The sequence below is a fragment of the Diprion similis genome, chromosome 8, assembly GCF_021155765.1.
Source record: "Diprion similis isolate iyDipSimi1 chromosome 8, iyDipSimi1.1, whole genome shotgun sequence".
NCBI lineage: Eukaryota > Metazoa > Arthropoda > Insecta > Hymenoptera > Diprionidae > Diprion > Diprion similis.
The window spans coordinates 7,164,537-7,186,134 of record NC_060112.1 but is presented as its reverse complement, the minus strand read 5'-3'; the positions used below and the strand labels follow the sequence as shown (position 1 = coordinate 7,186,134).

At 36.6% G+C, this 21,598-nt stretch overlaps 1 protein-coding gene across 2 annotated transcripts; it reads left to right on the top strand.

The window, feature by feature from the left end:
• Positions 1–11,934: 11,934 nt before the first annotated feature.
• On the top strand, positions 11,935–21,021 carry LOC124408847 (cyclin-dependent kinase inhibitor 1B-like). 2 transcript variants are annotated; one of them, XM_046886093.1, is made up of 3 exons: positions 11,935–11,969; positions 20,368–20,551; positions 20,674–21,021. In XM_046886093.1, exons 1-3 carry the CDS (start codon positions 11,950–11,952, stop codon positions 20,857–20,859), a joined length of 390 nt encoding a protein of 129 aa, XP_046742049.1. In that variant the 5' UTR covers positions 11,935–11,949; the 3' UTR covers positions 20,860–21,021. The 2 variants fall into 2 exon arrangements, with proteins under 2 accessions (XP_046742049.1, XP_046742050.1); XM_046886094.1 differs by lacking the exon at positions 11,935–11,969 and adding an exon at positions 17,797–17,908.
• Positions 21,022–21,598: the final 577 nt, after the last annotated feature.

Genomic DNA, 21,598 nt, shown 5'->3' with positions numbered 1-21,598 from the left:
TATACGTATAGGTATAATATTATATTTTACTTCGTCTATAATTGCAGTATTAATGTAACGTTTCATCGCTATGTCGAGGGTGTATCTAGTTTGTCAGTTTTTTCCAATTGGATAAAAAAAAATGTACCAGAAATATTAACAAATAGAAAATAAATTATAACTTCGGCTGGGTTTCATTGGCTAGAAAATAACGTCGAAAGACAAAAATCGGAGGAATAACGTCAGGCTTGGATAGTTTCTGGCATGTGCACGAAAGGTATTGTACATATACTGTATATATATGTATACACGTGCTTTGCAACGGTCGAAAATCAATTAGCTTTCGGTATAAAGTATCGATACAGAGGGGGAGTCTCACAGTTCAATTATAATTTATATAGATACATATATACATATATATATATATATATACACAGTATAGATCGATATTGCAGAGTTCTGTTCGGTTGAGATATTTTCCGGTGCTTAAACGTATAGTGAATTCGTTTATATGTACCAATGTAGTCCATACGGGCATCTGTACGTATGTATTTAATAACGTATGAATTACACGAAATTGAGTTCAACGTTTTAACATGCTATACAGTGGATGGTAGTCGTTCGGGCGTTAAACTTGGTTAAATAGAAAATCAAACTCATTAAACAGCCCCTGTAACGGTCAAACTATCAATTTTATTTCATAACATGTAATACTTGCAGTAAACCGTGTGTTATATATACACATACCGATCCCATATTGTAAAATATTATTATATAACATCACTAATACGCGGTGAAATATTCTCCGGAAAAATAAGGATGAATTATTAAGAAATTAGAAATCGCAAACAATAAAAAAATTCATAAACGATGAAAGAAGAACGAAAATTAAACGAATATAAAAGTCGATAATCATAACAATACTTGTTGTTTTTGTTGTTGACGTTATTACTTGTGACGCGTGTCGGCGAATGAACAAGGATACAAGATGTCTCGTCTACACGGCATGTGTGAGTGAATGAAAATGATTTCCATTATGAAAATAGCCAGCTAGGATGACAAACAAACGTTAACCCGACGCGATGCGACCCCCAACCCCTAATCATCAACCCCCCGGTTGTGTCAGGGCGACCGAGGAGTAGCTTCGGAAAGCCCAGCTGCACCGGGTGTCTGCGGTGCGGAGGAGGAGGATCTGCATCATATGTAACGGGCATTCCGTGCCAACTCGACGGCAGGCAGGCTCTGATCTCACGAATACTATTTTCGTGTGAAATTTTTTTAATACCCCAACATTTTTATCCATTTTTCTATTGTTTTTTTAAGTCAAATTGACTTTCGTTACAATTACTCGTCGATAATATTTACTCTAAACTAACTTAATTCAACTCAATTTGGAACTTTACATACACAATTCCAATGTGCTCCTAACGAAGTCATTAGTATTAAACCATAATGTTATCAAAATTTTCAAAATACCGTCTAAAAGAAGAAAAAAAAAAAAATCTAAACGACAGCCAATCTTAACCAACGATCGGAAGAAATTGAATGAAATTTTCAAGAAATTGTTGATTCGAAAAATGCTGATCAGGTAAATAATACCAAAAACTTTAAAATATTAAGAAATTCAAAAACGTTTGCTTAACAAATTTTTATACTCAATATGTATATCCGTACGAGGAACATTGATGCGAGTAAAAAACCGGAGCGAACTGGCAGGGAATATCCCATGCATAGAAATAAAAGCAATATCAAGTCGTTATGGGATTCGTTGAAGTAAAAGCCATGGCGCACCTTACCGCATATAGATATAGTTACATTATAATTTACGTTTCGTCGGGGCGCATCAGCGCTGCTTTCTATGAGGCCGGGTGTATAATTAGCCGTGTAGTGCACGGGGCCTCCTCTCCTCCCCCGCCAAAGATGGGGGGTAGCGGGCCCCATGGGGGTCAGGAAGGACCCCCATGGCACGCGCGAGCTTCCAGGTGGATCGGTACGTTACGAAAAGTGCTGAGGACGACGACGACGACGACGACGACGACGACGAGGACGACGAGGAGCTCATGTATACGTGTATTATGTGTGTATATATTACATACACACGTGTGTGCAGGGGGACGTAATTTTTCCCGCATGCAGACCTGACCGCGGAAATTCGTCATGTCCCCTGCGCAAAACTGCAGCGTGCAGCAGGACGATAAACTCTTTTCCCCGCGGGTTGTTTGCCGCACGCGGTGAAGTGCAGCTGCCTAATTCGCTTCGAGTCAAAATCAGCCCCCGCCTTTCGTTCATTCATCGCTTAGCATCCTCTTTTGCTCCCAGTATGGAATGTCATTTCCGTCCGTTTGACGGATAAAACGAATCGATCAAAATTTTTGACGACATGCAGTGTAATTGATCGGCTGAAAGTAACCAACTCTTACGTTTACGTCTCCCCCCCCCCACCCCGCCCCCATTAAAAAAAAAAGAAAGTCATAATTATATACCTAAATCCATGGATATAAAGAATGTATTATAAAATTCATCTGTATAAGAAATATGTTGTACAATAATAATAATAGTAATATATTGTGAGCAAGAACTAGAAAGAGAAAAGAAACAGTTTCTCAAGAAATTCACGATTCTTCTGAAGATTGTTATTTTTATAACGTACTTAGATCGTATATCTATTACATACGGTAAACTTTCAAAGGATTTCTACAAGATTTTATTTTATAATGCATATTGTAATAATTATTATTATTACATATAATTTTTTTTTCATCATCTATTGGTTCTGGCTCAATAATTTTATTTGATGTAGGAAATGATGACAGTAATAATGCAATCGGAATAGAAATTATACTTGCGGAATACTTTCCTTGTCTATTTGTTTCTGCTTTTTTCTCTTACAGCTGAACAGGGGAATAAAAAAATTAAATCCACGATATAAACATAATTTTGAGATTATTATTACTAACTTTCTTTGTAGAAATTTATCATTCAGCTAGTAAATCACGATCATATACATTTTTTTCTTTTTGTCTTTTCTGTTTCATTAATTATTTCTTTTTTTTCTTCTCTTCTAATTTCTATTTCATTTTATCCTTCAACTTCTTTTTCCGACATATTCAACACGGCTTTATAATAATTAGATATTCGTAGTGTATGTATATTAGGATGTTTCAGAACAAAATAATTTACGGTATTCCTCTGTGGCACCCCCTGAAAAGTTTGTTTCGATTGATAGAAAGATTCTGTGAAAATATGAGCATTTTACGTTATGTGGAAGATGGCGCTCATTTGATTTAACGCATTTTTTTCAAATTCATGAAGAAACACGTTGCAGCACTTAAATCATTATTTCTTTCCTGACATTTATATTCAACCCCAAAGATCACTATCCTAAAGTAAAAGTTCATATTAAATTATGACTATTTCATGTGATTCAATAACTAATGAAAAATTCGTCGGACAAACTTCTCAAACATAAACTGAAGACTTAATATCAAAAGTGTGGATCTTCTTAAAATGACGTAGGTAGATATTACGATCTTCCATGATTTTTCTTTTAACCTAAATAATCTTTTATAGGGTGCCATGATGGAAAATCGCAAATTATTTTTTTTCTCCTCAAACACCCTAATGTAGGTATATGCAATGTCCGTGATCGTCGTTGTTTTTTGGAAACGACGGACAACCATCAATTGCATAGAACAGGAATCGGATGTTTGTCGTTGGCTAAACACGTGCGACACGAGTCACGCGCCTCCGGCTTACGATTAGCCTGATGACAGTTTAAAACGTACCTCTATACATGTGTAGCTACTGGAAACGGGGGTTAGTTTTCAGCCCCCAAAAGTTGAATTACCTTCCATATATGACGTGCGTCAGACGTATCTGTATATACTTGTATTCCAGGGATGTAATTAAGTTCGACCGTTCGGTCGTGTCAACATTTTCACCCCATCGTCGTGTAGAAATGAAATAAAATGCGTAACATTATCGGGTTAAAATTCACACCAGAGTCGTCAAAATTTTTAAACAATAATTTAATAATATCAGTAGCGTTTTCTCGTTTCTTTTTTTTATTTTTTTTTTTTTTTTTATTGTTATTATACAAGTATGCGAAATTCATCGCGACGAAAAAAATTAAAATCTCATCTCAAGTTCCCAATCGTTGTTGTGTAACTTTTTGACGTAAAAATTTATCGACGTTTTGACGTTTCGTTTTTACTCTTATTTTCTATTTTTCCTTTTTTCCCCCCTGATAGATGCTAAAAAATCGCGCCTTGTCAGGTAGTTACTTTGTACGTGATCCAAATCGACGTTGATTTAACATTGAAATGAGAAGCTTTAGGTGTACATACGTAATGGGTATAGGTATATAACAGTGACTCGATAAATATATGCATAATCGTTCGAAACGTCGAAGTCCACAAGTCGTCGTCGTTGTCGTCGTCATTGATTTCATCAGATTTCTCATATTATTTTCCCCGTCTTTCTTATGTTAGAAACATATACGTAGGTATGTAATATATGTATCGCGTTTGTATCTAGCTCCGTACCTATATAGCCAAAAGTTTATGATAATGAAAAACAAGCGGCAAAATCGCGTGGAATTTTGCTACTCTTGATATATATATATATATATATACATGTGTATAAAACATGTATGTATATATCTACATACATACTTATATACGCAGAATTGTAAATTTCGTATCGCGAGAGATTATTTTTAGAGATCGTATACAGGGTATATATTTTTTTTCAAACTCTACGGAGTTGTGTGTGTGTTTTTTTTTTTTCTTTACTTTTCTTTTTTTTTTCTTCGTATCCACGTTCGTCGGCCTTCTCACTCCTCGGGTTATGTAAATTCTTGTTTTTCTTATATTATAGGTAGCTATTCGTTTTTTCCTCCTGTAAAGCTATATATGTATACCAGATCTGAATAACAGCTCGATGTATAAAATTACGCCTTGTTTCGCGTATTCCAACAAAACATATATCTGTAAGCATGATGTATAAGCTATAGATACATACTAAAATACCGTGTGTATATATGTATGTATGTATGTATGTGTGTGTGTGTGTGTGTGTAAGAATATACATACATCAAGCATTCGTTGACACGTGGAGTCCCTTGATTTTTATATATGGAATTTGTATTTGAATTCTGATTTTACATTATGCCTACGCATGAAAATTCGATCGCAAATAATTCACATCCGCAACTACCGAACTTTCCACGCGGTAAATACACGTGCCAAAGTAAAATTCTCTTAATCGATTGATGCATAATAGTTATAAATTGGAAAACTGTTCAAATAATGTTGAAAATTGTATGAAAGGAATGTAACAACAACAACAACAACAAATAAGGTAATGAAAGACAAAAAAGATCGATCGAGCGTGAAATTAAATGTGATAAATGAAGAGAAGAAGAACAAAAATTTCAATATTTTCGTTACATTTATACACTGCCAATATCGTACAAACCAACATCGATCCATTTTCAAAAGACCGTTGCAGGATCCATGCAGTCGCAGTAATTTTAATTGATTGAAAATAAACCGTGAAATTATCTGGACCGGCGTATAAAAAAATTCCAATTAAGAATTCGTGAGAAGGAAACAGGGATGAACCTTTCTCGATACGATGAAAAAAGGGAAAGAAGCAAGAAAGAAGAGAAGAGAAGAAAAAAAGCCTTAGAAGATTCAATGAAATGAAAATAAAGTAAACATGTCACCCGTTAGAAATTCTATCGTAATAAATAATAACAATATATAATATATTACTACAATCGTAAAAACAACATTAAAGCAATAATCATTTAAATGTTACGAAAAATTCCGGTAGCTGTATAAATTATACATAAATGTCATCACGCCATGGCTGAGTTTTATAATTCAACTCGCTGTCCTAGATTACATGTATAATTGCATTGAATAATATACATATAGGCATAAATGATACATAATATATGTCCACTGCATGCGCGTGTAATATAATGTATAATGTTAAAAGTAACGTATGGCTGCTGGTGAACTACGTAAAGGGTACCTTATACCTACGTAGGTATATGACGATGGGAGTGGAAGAGAAAAAAAGGAAGAGAGGAAGAGAGGAAGAGAGGAAGAGAGGGATAAATAAATGAACGGAATGAATAGGACTAATTGAAGCGTCGGTTACACCCTTCACCCTGCTCGACCTCACGCGCTTTCTCACTCTCTCTTTCTCTCTCCTTCGAACACACATTTCAAATTTTTATGTGCATCACACCGAGACTGTAAAGAAAAAGGGAGACAGAGAGAGAGAGAGAGAGAGAGAGAGAGAGAGAGAGAGAGAGAGGAATGAGCGAGTCGAAGCGATTTGCATAATATTATCATCGTTGTCAGAAAATAATTGTATCGGGGGTTCCGCGCCAATTTCAGAATTGGACACGTAACTTATATATTACAACTAAAACAGAACTAAAGTTTTCTTTTATTCTAATTACATAAAATCTTACGCGTTTCTGAATTCTTGCTACTACCTACGATCTTTTCTTCACGCGTTAGAATGAATTTTACAATTTATTTATCGTACGACCTAAAAAATACTTGTCCAATCATCAAACCCTAATGTAATAAAAATTAACCTCAATAGCGGATCGCCCGATATAAATACTTACTGAACGCTAAGTTTGTTATACCTGCAGAGTGCAGAGAACTGCATGGGTATCCTTGACCGCGTTTATTTCCTTCTCTCTTTCTCTCGCTCTTTACCAATGCAGTAAATGTCGCTCGACGAGTTCATTAAGGTGCTCTATGACGCCTATTGTCACTACCACCGAAACATAACGCTGAAAAGGTCCGAGAGGCGCGTGCATCCCGGGACGGACGCTTTGAAACTGCACGAAGAAGTCGTCGCCCCGGTTAAACCGCATTTGTTGTTACTTTATTTATGCGTATGTGCGTGTCTCAACCCCTCCCCCCTCTGCCCCCCCAATTTTCCCCGTTTTTCTTCCTCTTTTACTTCGTTTGCCCCCCCCCCCCATCTTGCGTCAAATAATACTGTTTGTTTGCTCTTTCCTCTTCCTTTTTTTTTTATTAATGCGATACATGGATTATATTATACTACATACGGCTACTCGGTGAAATTTAAACAGCCTGGCGAAAAGGGGGAGGAGAGGAGAGGAGAGGAGGGGAGAGAAGACTGCACGAGTTTTTTGAATGCGACGTTATAACCTTCATTAGTGTCACTTTTCTTTTCTTTTCTTTTTTTTTCCACGATGACCAATCGCTCTCTTTTCTCGTCCGCATTTCAAACCGAAAAACTTCGCACCGGTCAAGCGAAATGTCGGTTACAACGGCATTTAATATTATTATGCAAATATTATTGATATATATTACCTGCACGTTTTCGAACACGTTTTACGTACACGTATTCGTACATACAGATATAGATATATATATATATATATATATTATAGACATTTAGCACGTATATTAAACTCGCATAGCTATACATAAGCACAATCGCAGACAACAAGTATACGGTAATTTGGTGCTATTTTGGGACTTTATAGCTACGCTATCGCCAAATTTTGGTGCTGCATACATTTTTTTGAAACTGTATTTTGTGCTGACTTGATACTCGAGGATGGAAAAATTTAGTGCCATTTCGTTGATAATGTTTTTGCTCTGAATTGACAAAAAAAAAAATTTGAGCAATTGTACTGGCTTAAATATCAACTCAGCACAACCGCGGTTTCCAAAAAAATATGTCCAGTGAGAAAATCGGCGATAGCGAAACTAATTAGCAATAAAAGAGTACTGAATTAATAAAATAGTGTTTTCATGATTGTCCTCATTCCACAGAGTCAGCTTGATAGACGTACATTAGGCAAAATACAAAAAAAAAAAGAAAAAACTGCTGAGTAGCTATTTCCAGAAGAGCAGAAATTCGAAATCTCAAAACTAATCGCCGTTTTTGTTGTGAAATAAAAAAATAGAGCCAAGCTTCTAAGGGTTATATTCGTAATATTGTTGAAAAGTCCAATTTTTCGATCGTCACTAACATTCAAACATACAAATCATGTCCAGTGATTAGTCAGTTGCTTAAATTTTGAGTGATTCTTCTCACAATCTTCAAAGTTAATACGCCATTTCATTTGACACCGACCATTAATCGATATGACCATCTTGTTATAGATATAGTTTTTAACTGTATCTATATATAATGTAAATAGTTTCCGTAATTCGATTTTAAATAATTAAAATAGAAGCGAATTAGTTAACAATTTTAATGAAATATGCAACAAGTTAATAAGTATACACGAATCCCTATGGAACAAATGTCCCATTTCGTAATTACCAAGAACTCGATACAAGAAATAATGAAATTTTACCACGAAACAAGCACGGAGCTGAATTAGAAGAACGAATCTTCTTCGAGTGAAGGAAGAGAAGTAAAAATAAAAAATCACCCCTACCGAACCGCATGTTCAACTTCCTGATGAAGCTTACATAGACTGCCTCTCGATTCTCGTATTATACACACATATTTTGACATGCGCAGCTGCTGCTGCAGCAGGAAAAGCCGCAGCATCCCGCCTCCCTATGTATGCGACACGTGGTCGAAGTCGCACGTGTCTGTTACATTGCCATGTCTGGTACGCGTCACGCGTCCCCAATTTCCATCCCCTACGGCAGCGACTTCCGGTCTTGGAAAAGATTTTCTTTTAAATCCTCTCGATTCCCTGATTTATGTATTATATAATAATTTTATCAAATTTTTTACGGATATATTTCCATTGATTGCAGATTACATGCATCACGAGTACCGTAATTATTATTCAAAATCGAATAACAATAATGATAAACTTGAAACTTAGCGTAAACGAAAGATTTTCAAAATACTTATGAAAAAAACAAGAAGAAAAATACGATTCGAAGTAAAAAATATTCTAAACCATAAAATGAGACTAATCCTGAAAATGATCGCGTGAAAAAATCTTCGAATGTAAACAACTCGAGTCACTGATGTATGAAAAAATGAGTGTCGAGGGTAAAATTTTAGGTATGTGGTAGGTATACGTACCTACTATATCAGCTTTGAAATGAGAAAGAGTTGACATTACAGAACGAGAGAGAGAGCGGCAGGTGTCAGGTTTGTTAAATCGAATCGCGAAAGTCCCACGAGGGATTTAATGCAACATCCTGGACGCTGGTCACTGGTCAGCGGACCAAAACACCGCAGAACTGACCGTAATATCGATCGTGGATCATACAGTGTCGGTGGAGGGATGGAGTGACCGTTGTCCGGCGAATCGCTGCATATATATATATATATATATATTATATAGGCGAGGCGAGGAACCGTATTTGTAACTCCTTGTGTCCCACGCTGGGTATCCTGCATGCAGTCTGCACCATAATGCACCACCCTGGGAGATGATCTTGGTCGGATCTCATATTCCTTCGTTCTTAAAAGATAAAACAAAAAAAAAAAAGAATAAGGGAAGAAGGAGAAAATCGAGAGCGCGAAAGAAGACCGATCGAGTATAGAATAATAACAATAACAACGAGACGAGAGGAAACATCGAGAGTATTAAGCTGTATGTATAGTAATGTTCATTAATGCCTTGGACTTCCGGCTGACTTGTTTTCGGTCGGAAACAAAATGCGTCCACGATTCTGTACGAATTATGTGACAATGATGCAGCCGACGTGAGAGATTAGGAGTCATTGTCAGATAAGTTGTACAGAATCGTGGTCGCATTTTATTTCAGACCGGAAACAAGTTAGTCGGAAGGTTAAGGAATTGATGAATATTACTGTACAGTAATGTTCATTAATGGGTTCCCAGTGGCTCACTATTTTTTTTTTTTTAAGTCAAAACTGAAACGCGCGTTCTTTCGATAGAAATTTTATGTGTCTGTTTGTTTAAAAAAATAGCGAGTCACTAAAAACCGATCATCTACTTCTTATTTTTGCACCGTTTTTTTTTTTTTTTTTTTTTCCATTGCATCCACAATATTTTTAAATACTTTCGTATAATTTTTTTGATCCGTTCAACAATTTGGGGTCAGATTCGAGCTTGAATAATATCCCTCCCCACCAAACTGTTTCATTAATATACTCTATCCTAATTAAAATTCATAAAATTTCTCACAAGTCTATTTTCTATTACAATGTTCGTTAGGAAGCGTAAAAACTTGTATGATATGAGAAAAGAAGAAAAAAAAAAAAAGAAAAAACTTCCAACAACCGTAAAAACATTCGACGCCCACTGAGAGCAACTAGGCTCTCCTGACCTAGGACGTATACGGAACATGTTTTACACCCGTAGTTACGTGGATGGATACGTATGCACATAAATACGAGTACGTACGGTATGACGAAACCACGCCGCGCGTACATCGACCGAATCTCGTTAAACTGCGAATATCGTTTTATACGTACGCGCCGTATGTGTTTCAAGGACGTCTCTACAGAGCTTATCTGTACACTATACAGGGTAAGAGGTACTTGATCCGTACGCAATGTGTGTTACATATTCGATCTCGTTATTGCATGCGAGGTGGATTTTACAGCTGGTGAATTGAATAGAATAGATATACGGGTGGATGGATAGAGAGATTCTTCTTACCGAAATTTTTCCGTCTCATTATTTTCATCGCGACTAAATGCAACTGAGACTTTTACACGGTATGTAATAAATTTTTCCTCATTATATATACTCTTAATAATTGAGGACATAAGCGTCGAACTTTCTAATTATAAGTACATTGTGTTATATTTTACGAAGTATCGAATGCTTGTTTCTAACGGATGGTTTTGTACGCAGTACTTGTGTCGTTTGTATTAAGCAACGAGTAATCTAAAAAAAACTGATGCAATAAAAGTTAATGGGTGATCCAATTTCATAGATTTTCGAATTTTTCCATCAACTTGTTTGTTTTCGACGTGAGTTATCGGCTTCTCGATTTAAGGTTTCCCTTGTCAAGATGGGTAAGGTTTTTTCAGGGCAACACCCCCCCCCCCCCATCGTCACTTGCTACAAAAGCAGCCGCTAAGCTTTCCGACAAATCTGTGCCTATGATTAAAGATTTATATAAACACATTTAAACATTCACTTGCGAGTATTGAGCACATAAATAAGACACAGTGATAAAAAAATCCTTTGTTTCGCATCGCTCATAGCTTACAACGTCGAAATATCTCGTCTTATAATGTCGACATGTATATGTAACCTATGTTTAGAATCCACCCTGCTGTGGCTTAGGGGAGGCATAGTAGGTACGAAATATAGTCGGAAGCGTGGTTAACGTCGTCGCCCTTGAGGTGGAGTTTTGACTGCAGTTCGTTATAATATAGCGGAGTTCTAATTCGGTCTTGGTTTCACCCGGTTCTCTCCTGAGGGAGACCCGCGGGCGGGAAACTATTATTAGTAACTCCTGTAACACGTGTGTACCTACGTATATACAGAAGGGCTCTAACATCGACCATCATACGATATGTGTCTAGGTACAGCAGGATGGAGAAGACGAGTGCGCCGTCGAAAACACACGTGCATCGTAACGCTGATAGCGTACGTGATGCGCGAGTAACTACTCCTACATGTATATATACCTATATAACAAAGTAAAATGCAGAGGTGAAGATGAGGGGGAGGAGGAGGAGGACGACGACACCTAAGTATAGAAGACGAGGCTGCAGCGCCCCTTGTATTCATTCGCTCCTAATTCCGAATCGCGCAAGCGCCGCTTTGACTTGACTTGAAGGAATAGACCCCGTTAAAGGTTAAAACAAAACGCAGCCAGTTGCACATTTAAACGATCTACCCATTCCTGCATTTGACGATCAGTAGTACGCTCAACGCTTTTGAAGATCGCGTTCCGGCACCAAAGACTCTCCGAGAATTAGTCCCGAGAAGTCTGAACTCGGTTCATCCCCCGCTCCGGAAGAGCGATACCGATCACTTTTAAACTGCATCATCCCCGTAATGCTCGCCGCAAGACACAGGTGAGTGATGTTATGACTTTAAGAATTTCATAAACGTGTTCAGTAGTTGTTCGTGCATCGACCAAAACTCCGAAGGACTTCCGAGGACTTCTTGTTCTCCGGATCATGGAGGCTCGAACATTGCCAAACGGCGCAGATTTCATACTTCCACCGAGATTGTTGTACGGAAAATGAGAACAATGTATACCGCATACGCCACGTTGTGCACGATGTTACATTACCTTGGCTTGGGACAGAGAACGTGTCAGGTACGGTTACCTCATCCGGTGTCAAGCTAAACCCGCACCCACTTTAAACCGGCCACTTGAAGCAGAGTGCCTACGTGAATATATCTTTTCCTCATCTACTAGCATTTCATGCGGGATTTAAACGGATTGAATTACGCGGACAGGTCCTTCCTGCAGCACCCTTTGTGGTGGCCCATGAGCCAACCGTCATGAGAAGCAAAAAAAAAAAAAAAAAAGACGACATACTCGCGTATGAGAGTTTTCGATGCACAATTCGGTGTTGCAGGTTTCATTGGTACGATTGTTGAAAAAAAAAAAAAAATTCAGTAATCTTTTCACGTTGGTATGCAGTATTCGAATGTGTGTGTGTGTGTGTGTGAGATGCTCGAGTAATCGAAGTCTAAACAACGAGTTGTCGTCACATCGCAACGATATCTACTACCTACTTGGCTCCAGAAGCAGAACTTGAACGCATAACAGAGCCGTCAGTTGTTCGCGTGGGCAGAGATCCTAACCTGACTCAAATAGTTTCTCAGTGACCGATTTTTCGTTCCTCGCGATGATATTTTCATACAAATACCAAGGCCGGTAGTTGATCACGGGAATTTGGAACTGTTATCGATAAAATCTTCGGTAATTTCACAACTTCAGGTTTGTCATGAACTCTAGTAAGCCCTAATTCGTCATATTTACTATCCTCAACTTCAAAGTCATTCCAACGAATTACAAAATAATAACATTTCTGTCGTATCTTCTTCAATGTTTCGTTACAATTTGAAAAACGTTAGAAAAAAAAAACCACCAACTAAAAAATGGCGACCGGAGGTTCTGTAAGCTCATGAGCCCGGGATCGCAAATATCGAAGCAGACCGAATACACCGTATAGGTAGAAATACATGAAGAGGTCTAAAAATATCCACTCTTAATCTCGGTGGCGCCGGTTCATTCGGCTGCCTGGTTCCCTTCCCTGCATCGCCACTTCCCTCCATCCCTCGTTCCCTCCCTCTATCTCTCTCTCTCTCTCTCTCTCTCTTTTCCTCCTTCTGCATCACATGCAGCCTGCGACTGCTTTCTCGCCACTCTGGTGTACTGCAGAAGATGAAAAGTCGTTGACCCCTCTTTCGCTTCTTTCTTTCTCTTTGAAACCTTCCTTGGCCGGTGATCGACTCAACGAATTATGCTTGCCCTCATTTTTTTGGTTTTGTTTCTATCCTTCGGACATTGATTCGTCAGAGATTCGAAATTATAATGTTACGATGAATTCGCTGCGAAGATGAAATAACCTCAGAAGCACCGGAATATTCGAGTCTCTTTTACTGCGAGAAAACACCGCCTAGCGGCGGCGGTGCTAACTAATCCGGAGACAAATCTACGGCTGAATACTTAATTCCGCAAGTGAAAAGTGCAAACATTTTTTTTTTTTTTCTCTCTCTCTCTCTTTTATCAGCCAAGTTCTAGTGCGTCGATTGCCTTGCCGTGCGCGTGTATATCAACACGCGAGCATATAATAGCTCAGTTTTTTAAAATTATCGAAGCGTGCCGATTGGCGTAAGCAAAAGTTCGAGAAATCTTAGTAAATGCGGGCAAATATAACCGACAGAAGCAGTTCAACGTGGAGTTTAAAAATTTTCTCTCCTTCCATATATTTTCCCGTTGTATACATACATATATGCTATTATAATACAACCGTCTAGGCATTGCCATTGTTTTCGCGCGTCGACGCAAAACGCATTAAATTATAATATTATAGTTGTTAAAACAGCCCGCAGAGGGCGTGTGTGTATATGTTTTGTGTTTACACTTATTGTCCCTGAGAGGCGCGAGCTGTGTACGTGAGTATATTTGTACAACAAAGAATTATTAGCCGCCTTACAGAAGTCAAGCTCAGCTTGCATTGTCCCATTGTTATCGCGGTTTATACCCTGATGCATGATATCCGTCATTAAGATTGCAAGAATTCCTGAAAATTAATTGCGCAATGTAAAATAGAAAAAAAAAAAATAAAAAAAAAATTTAAGAAAAAAGTCAACACTCTTGTTGAAAAATTAAAAAATTCGTCATAATTAATTTCATCCGCGCACATAGCGAAAAGAAAGAAGATAAATAAAGTACAAGGAATACAAATTCCCGAGTGAATCATTGGCTTTAAATTTGTATATCTTTTTGGCACGTGATAATTATACACGCGTTTAATATTCAAATGTATACGTAAATTTTAACGATGAATTATATATTCCCGCCATCCTGAATTAAAGTCTGCTCGATGAAAAAAAAACATTGAAAATTAATGAACGAGAGAAAAATAGTCGCATCTTTTCCAACCGCACTGCTTGCCGAGGTGAAAATAACTCGAGATTTTAGTGACACAATCATTTTTAAGTCGAATTAATTTTAATCAATTCATATGACTCAACTTAATGTTTTTATATCGAATTAAGTTTTTTAACTCAGATGAATTTCTTTAATTCAAACCAATTCATTTCAATTCATGAATTTCAAATTTTCACTCGACAATTCCAAGTAATTGATTCTAATTCAAGTGAGTTTCGAATTCGAATTCAAGTTGATTTTTTCATTTTAATTAAACTCAATTTTTTAATTTTAATTCAAATTTTTTTCCCCTGTAAACAGATAATTCCGGTGAGGATTCCAAACAAATTCAAATGAACTTGACTTAATTTTCCAAAACTCAGTTATTTCTCGGTTAATTCTCATCGATTTAGTTATCCTGCATCAATTCAGTTGATTCTCGTTAATTCAGGTGAATTATAATTAATTCGCAAACCTATTGACAGATCATTTGTGTGAGTTAATTTTCCCTCGCTGCTTTCAGTCTTTCCCCTTGTGTATAATAATTTGAAAAGCGACATATGACAGGAAGTTGCTGCAGACTTATAACGAAATCATAAAATACCAACACATGAACTGAGTTTTGAAATCAGTTTAGTGAAAAAAAACGCGTCTGCGTGGTATTAAAAGTACAAAATGAACAAAAAAAAACATGTTTATTAACGTTTCTTCTTATGTGTATATGAAGGGGTAGAAAATCGGGTAGCGCGGTGTGTCCACAGATGGATGGATTATAAAGGGTGCGGCAGAAGATATAAATAAAGGAACCGCAGGGGAAGAGAAAGAGAAAAAGAAAATCAGAGAGTGAGAGAGTTAGGGGGGAAAAAGAAAGAGGGGGAGATAAGATCGAGACTTTGGCTTAAATTTCTTCCTTTCTTTCATCAATGCCGAGAATTGAATACCAGTTGCAATTGCTGATGAATCGATTGCATGGCAAAAAACAATATTTTCCAATCAATTATTATCTTCTGCCATCTTTGTTCCTTTTGCTTTTTCAACCCTCTTCCGCGATCCATCGGGCTATCATAAAAACTGTAAACTAATTGCATAGTTGACAAGATTAGAATCATCATACATACACGATCAACGTTGGCTTCTTTTTTTTTTCTTCTCACTGTATTCGAAAAACGGTTTTTCCTAATCGACTGTTGATCTGGAAAAATAAAAAAGACGGAAAGATAAACGACGAAAATTCCACGGTGAAGACAAAGTTTCTATGAAGGTATATAATTTATTTCTGCTTTGTGTATACGAGGATCTATTCTTAAAGCAGTTTCATCCGATACATCGATATTGATCAAACTGCAGCGGTGAAAAAGAAGAAGAAGATGAGGAAAATTTTCAGAGAATGAACAATATAAAAATATAAAAAGGACAAAATGAAATTCCACGGTATATATACCTAGTATCGTTGAAAAAGATTTCGAACGGAATTTTACGAATGCAGGTATAAGCGATCAAGGAATGCAAAGAGTTTTCTCGTGTTCAAAAAAAAAGGATGTACCTACCGATCAGTTTTTAAAATTATACAAAGAATATCCGTTAAATAACCGTCCTGTGTGTCGATTTCAGTATATTTCCTCGTTCCCTCCTACTCAGCCTTCTCTTCATCTTTTCGTTACTTCTCTTTTTACCATAAGTATAGGGGCGATCCCCACCGAATAACCAGCAACGATTCACCGAAGCGAGCATGCGTCGGATTTGTCTTTGAATATGATTTCAAGGTACGGTGCATGAGCTGCAGGAAGCAACAGTTGGCGAAAGATTTTCAGCATATGGTCGATACATTCAGTTGCACGCAGCCATACACATGATTAACAACGCTATTTACGACCGTGCAAAAGAATAAAAAGAAACCAATTACGGGCATTGATCCAAACGTGCGCTCCATTCGTCTATTATAATTAATTTACTCGAATTCATTACCGTCGTCGTTTATATTCTCTCATTAAGGTCATGCAGCCGAGAGTTCCTTGGTTGTCCATGCGCTCAGCTGATCGTGATCTAAGCAATTATCGTAAATCCTAGTTCTCGTCTAGCCACCTAAATATTGCGTAAAAACAGTCTCACGTTGGCTCATTTTACTCCTCATTTTTTCCGGGATTACGCAAAGTATCTAAGCTATGCACTTTTTGGCCCCTGAAATGCGAGAAATGTGAGAATAGTAGCAAATGTGAAAAAAACCATAAATTTTTTTGACAATTTTCGGGATATGAGTAACTTTCCTGAATTCGGTTACAAAAGAGCGAAGCACCGTCGAAATTTGAACCCTTTCCGTTCGATTGTTTATTTAATACAGGAGAAGAAAGGGTGAATTTGCTCGGTCGGTAAAGGTAGGAGTACTACGTGAGCTTAAACGAAAGTTGAGAGAAACACGGTACATAATAAGCAGACTTAAATATACATAAAATAATGATTTACAACTTGCTTATTTATTCACTATCTACAGCATTAGAACCCATTAAGGAGAATAATTTCAAGGTACGGTAAAGATAAAAAATAGAGAAAATAAAAATTAGAGATTTTCACGATAACTTTGTTTGGTTCTATTTTACGATATAAGTCTTTCGTATTTTTCGATTTTTAAACTCCTCCCACGGTCAGAAGTTATTTGACTAACAATATTGGCGAGTAAATTCTCCATTACATAATCGCGTAAGCAGTGTAAATAATTCACGATAAAATGTGGCGAGTTTCAGCCTGTCCGTGTGATTACGACGAAACGACGAACTGACTCATCGATATAGCGAGGTGGCAAGACGTGCAATAAAGACAGAAGCTACTGCAGCAGCCGTCCTGAAAACTGTGTGCAAGCACGGAGCAGAGGCTTCGGCCAATTTGTTATTGTAAAAAATATTTCTGCATGTTTATTTATTTTCTATTGGAAAAAATAGGACGAAAGAAGCTAAGTTCTTCTGACTTTGTTAAACGGTTCTACAATTTTTTTTTTTTTTTTTCGAACAATTCATCTTTCATCATTTAATTTTCGCATTTTTGAAATATCGATATACATATATCGGACATTCGAAATATTGATCCTTTTGAGTTTCGACCCCCACCCGAAGTTTGGTATAGAAACAGTTTTTTAGCCGTCGGTTTTTCACGATTCGAGAATCGATTAGTCCCAAGGCTCTAGTGTATCATGCCTATGTAACATCGGTGCACCGCGTTAATTATGTATATATCCATACACGAGGTGAACGTGCAACGTGCAGCAGAGACAGTCCGACGATAGGCGTCAACCGTTATAGAAGTCCAGTCGCGAATCTAATTCCCCGCGATGCTGTGCACATGACGGATTTGAGTTTTATAAACTGCACATCCGCACAACCGTTTCCCGATTCCAGGATACTTAACAGGTAAGTAATAAAGTGATCCCGACAAATTATTGAAAAGTGAAAAATCGTCCCCTCGATAATTAGTTTCAGGGGCAGAAACTTTAATGAGTTTCATGTAAAGTGCGTGAGTGAAAAAAAAGTGTGTTGGGGTAAATTTAAACTTGGTTATATATCCGATCCAGAATAAATTTAGTGATAATTATACGTAACTTTCTGCAAAATACTTATCCAGCGGTTTTAATTTCCTTAACCTTATGTTGCGAATGATAGTTGATAAAAATATTTTGAAAATTGATCTATTTTTATGTATACCCTAACGGCAAAATAAAATAAAATAAAATGCAGCAGTGGAAGACGAATATGTTTTTTAAAAGATTTTTACAATAACGTGTATGCAGAATAATTCTTTCTAGATAATATGAGAACTCCAGTTGTATTATACCTACGTATAATATAAATCAATCATTATTTATCCTGATATTTATAATATTATGCTGTCATTTTTGTTTCTATTTTTATCAACCCGGCTGAACTTACGATCCCTGAAAGAAATGTGCGTCAACAAACGTGAATGAGTATGAATATAGGTATAATAAAAATGATAGTGCGCGCGCAGGATGATCCACCCCCGTATACGTGTAGCGCACCCTTGGAAACAAATGGTTCGTATCGATTTCAGGGGTGCAACAGAGGCTCGCAACCATGTTCGAGGAGAGTCGCCGGGGCAAATCAGTGCGTTTCTCGCGAATATCGCGTAGCAAGAAAGAGTTCCTTGTATTATTAAAAACAGAGAAATTGACGGAAATTCGCAGCTCTCAGACGCGCTTTTCATCAATAATCACGATGGACGAGAATTTTTGAAACAAAGATAATCTGTGTTCGGGACAAGAAAAAAATAAATATCGAGTAAGAGGTGGTGAATTTTTAAAAGAGAGAGAGAGAGATGGATTGAACAACTAACAACCAAAATATTTTCCTTCGATTGAAAAAAGAGACTGAAGATTAAATAAATCGAAATAAAAAGTTTATGAATAATTAAACGCAATTCTTGTGCAATAATTATTTCGATTTCTGGATAAATTTACACACAAACACAAGCCGTTGAGGTAAGATGTAGCTAATATGATTGAACCTGGCCGATGACCTTCAATTATTATACATATATGCAGATGATTATTTAAATACATATTATACGATGTAAATCAGACTGCGAAGAACCGCTTCAGTATAAAGAGGTGACAACATTTTTTTTCTTTCTAAATTCATTTATTTTATCGTGACAAAATTTTTAGCCCAAAGGAGATTTTTTCCTCAACGTTTAATATTTTTTGCACGAAACCAGCTACAGCTGCACTTTTTTCGCTCAACTTTACCTCGCCGATAAAATGTGGTGAAATGGAATGAAAAAAAAAAACAACCCTTACACGTGTCTGTAATATACAATGAGGGTCTCAGTTTCCGCAGATAAGAATTTTCGAAAATGCGGAACAAACACGAAAACCTGCAACTCTGCAGAGCGGGACGATAAGACGAATAGACGCATCTGCCAAATTATTTACAATATTACATGCGTGTGTGCGTGTGTGTATATATATATATATATATATATATATATATATATATAAAATTTATTTGTACAGAAAGCGAAGCCTGTATTATACTATGATAAAGAAATGATCATTATCTTTATAAGATTAATAACCTTTTGTCTTAAAGTGAAATATAAAGAAAAAAAAATACTAAAATTTTGATGACGCTTGGATGTGTAAGAATAATGACTAACCGCATTGATTATGTCAAAACGCTTTGTCATATGTTATCTGCGGAAGCAGGTGCAGGCGCCGTTCTTTTCTCTCATTTTCTCTGCAACGTCTGTATATAAATGCGCGCATGTGCGCACAAGAAGAACAAACGCCTGTGTAAATTTGAAATTTCTTAACGCTTGAGAATAATGAGTAAACGGACATCAAATTTTATACAACAAAAAAAAAGGAGAGAAAAAAAGAAAAAACACTTCTTGTACAATGTAGGTATACAAAATTGGGCTAAGAGTGAAAATTTGGTTTTCAGTGGAAGAAAAATTTTTTTTTTTCTTCTCCTTCTACAAAAATCATCGAAACGCGTTCGATTTGTCGATTAATAAATTTAGACGCCAAGCTCGCGATACCAAAAGCGCGATGGCTCAAATTACGGCGGACTTTCGCTTTGAAACGGATCCGCGCTGCACGCATAGTATTGGCTTCTATAATTCCAAAGGGCAAACTGTACAAACTGTATTATAATACGACAGCACAAGCATAACAAGACGGAAGAAGAATCCTCTTACAATAAATCTTCTTCCAAAAAATATGTCGTAATACCCAAATTTCGCTTTATAACAAACGGAGGGGAAAAAAAGCCAAAAATCAAAAAAAAAAAAATACTCGCAAAAAGTGATCAAAATTTACGCAGTACAATAGATGGAAAATTTCAACTTTTTTTCAGGGCTCGTCTTGCGATGCAGGAGGGAGATCTCGCAGTCAGGCGAACGGAAGCGAAGAGGGTGGCGAGGCGACTTTTTCAGGACGAAGAAAGCCCGCGGCAGGATGCGCAGGATAGTCGAAAGGCAGGCGTCAACGATAATCTGACGAATCGCCTGTCCGAGGAAGGGCGAAAGAGTTTAGCAGAGGTATGGCTGCGGCAGATATATATTCACTGTTTAATTTTCGTTATTTCGCGTCGTTACACTTTTGCTTTAATTATTTTATATATTAAGGCCTGATAATAATAGTTTGAAATTGACTGCCGCAGGCTGAGAAGAGATGGAACTTTGATTTCACCAACGAAAGACCGTTGGAGGGTAAATACGCATGGGTGAAAGTCGGCGAGGGTGAAAAGGACGAGGATTTCGATTCACTGAGCGAGAAAGGGAGCGAAGAATTAAAAGAAAACTCAGAGACTGACCCGAACGAAGTAGTTGATAGTAATGATAATTAGCTATATAAGTGTATAAATATATGAGTCTATGGAAAAAAGAAGAAAAGAGAAGAGAAGAGAAAAGAAAATGGAAGACTAGCATTTTTCGGTTATGCTATATTCCAAATAATTGTTAGATAATATTTTATACCTGTGTGTAAGAATAGTCGAATATTAATTCGAGCAGAACGGGAAGAAGAGAAAGTACAGAGAATAGATCTTCTTGTTAGAGAAAATTGTAAAAGCATTCTATGCCAAGAATCTACAACGCATAAAGTGTATTTACGAAGTAAAAATTTAGGCCAGTAGAGAGATTAGTCACGAGTCATTAGGTACATTATACGTGTAATATTATTGATTTTTATTACTGTTTTTTTTTTTTTTTTTTTCTTATCTAACTGATAAGATTTTTTAGTCATTTATTTATTTATTTATTTCTTATTTAAATAATGAAAAAGAAAAAAGAAACTTCCGAGCGTTAGCGAATAAAAATTATATAATGTTATACGTGTTCGGAATTAAGAGACTTTTGATAATTTGATATACATATAGTATAAAAATTTTAATTATTGTCATAACATATACGGTATTTGATAAAATTCTATAAACCGCATTCGTGATGATAATGATATTCTCTCGAAATATGTGCAACAACAATAACAATAATAATGTGATAATATATAATGTATACATCTTTGAAGTTTGAAAAATTTCATTACGCACATGTTATTCTTGTTGTCATATTGTTTATTAAATGCTT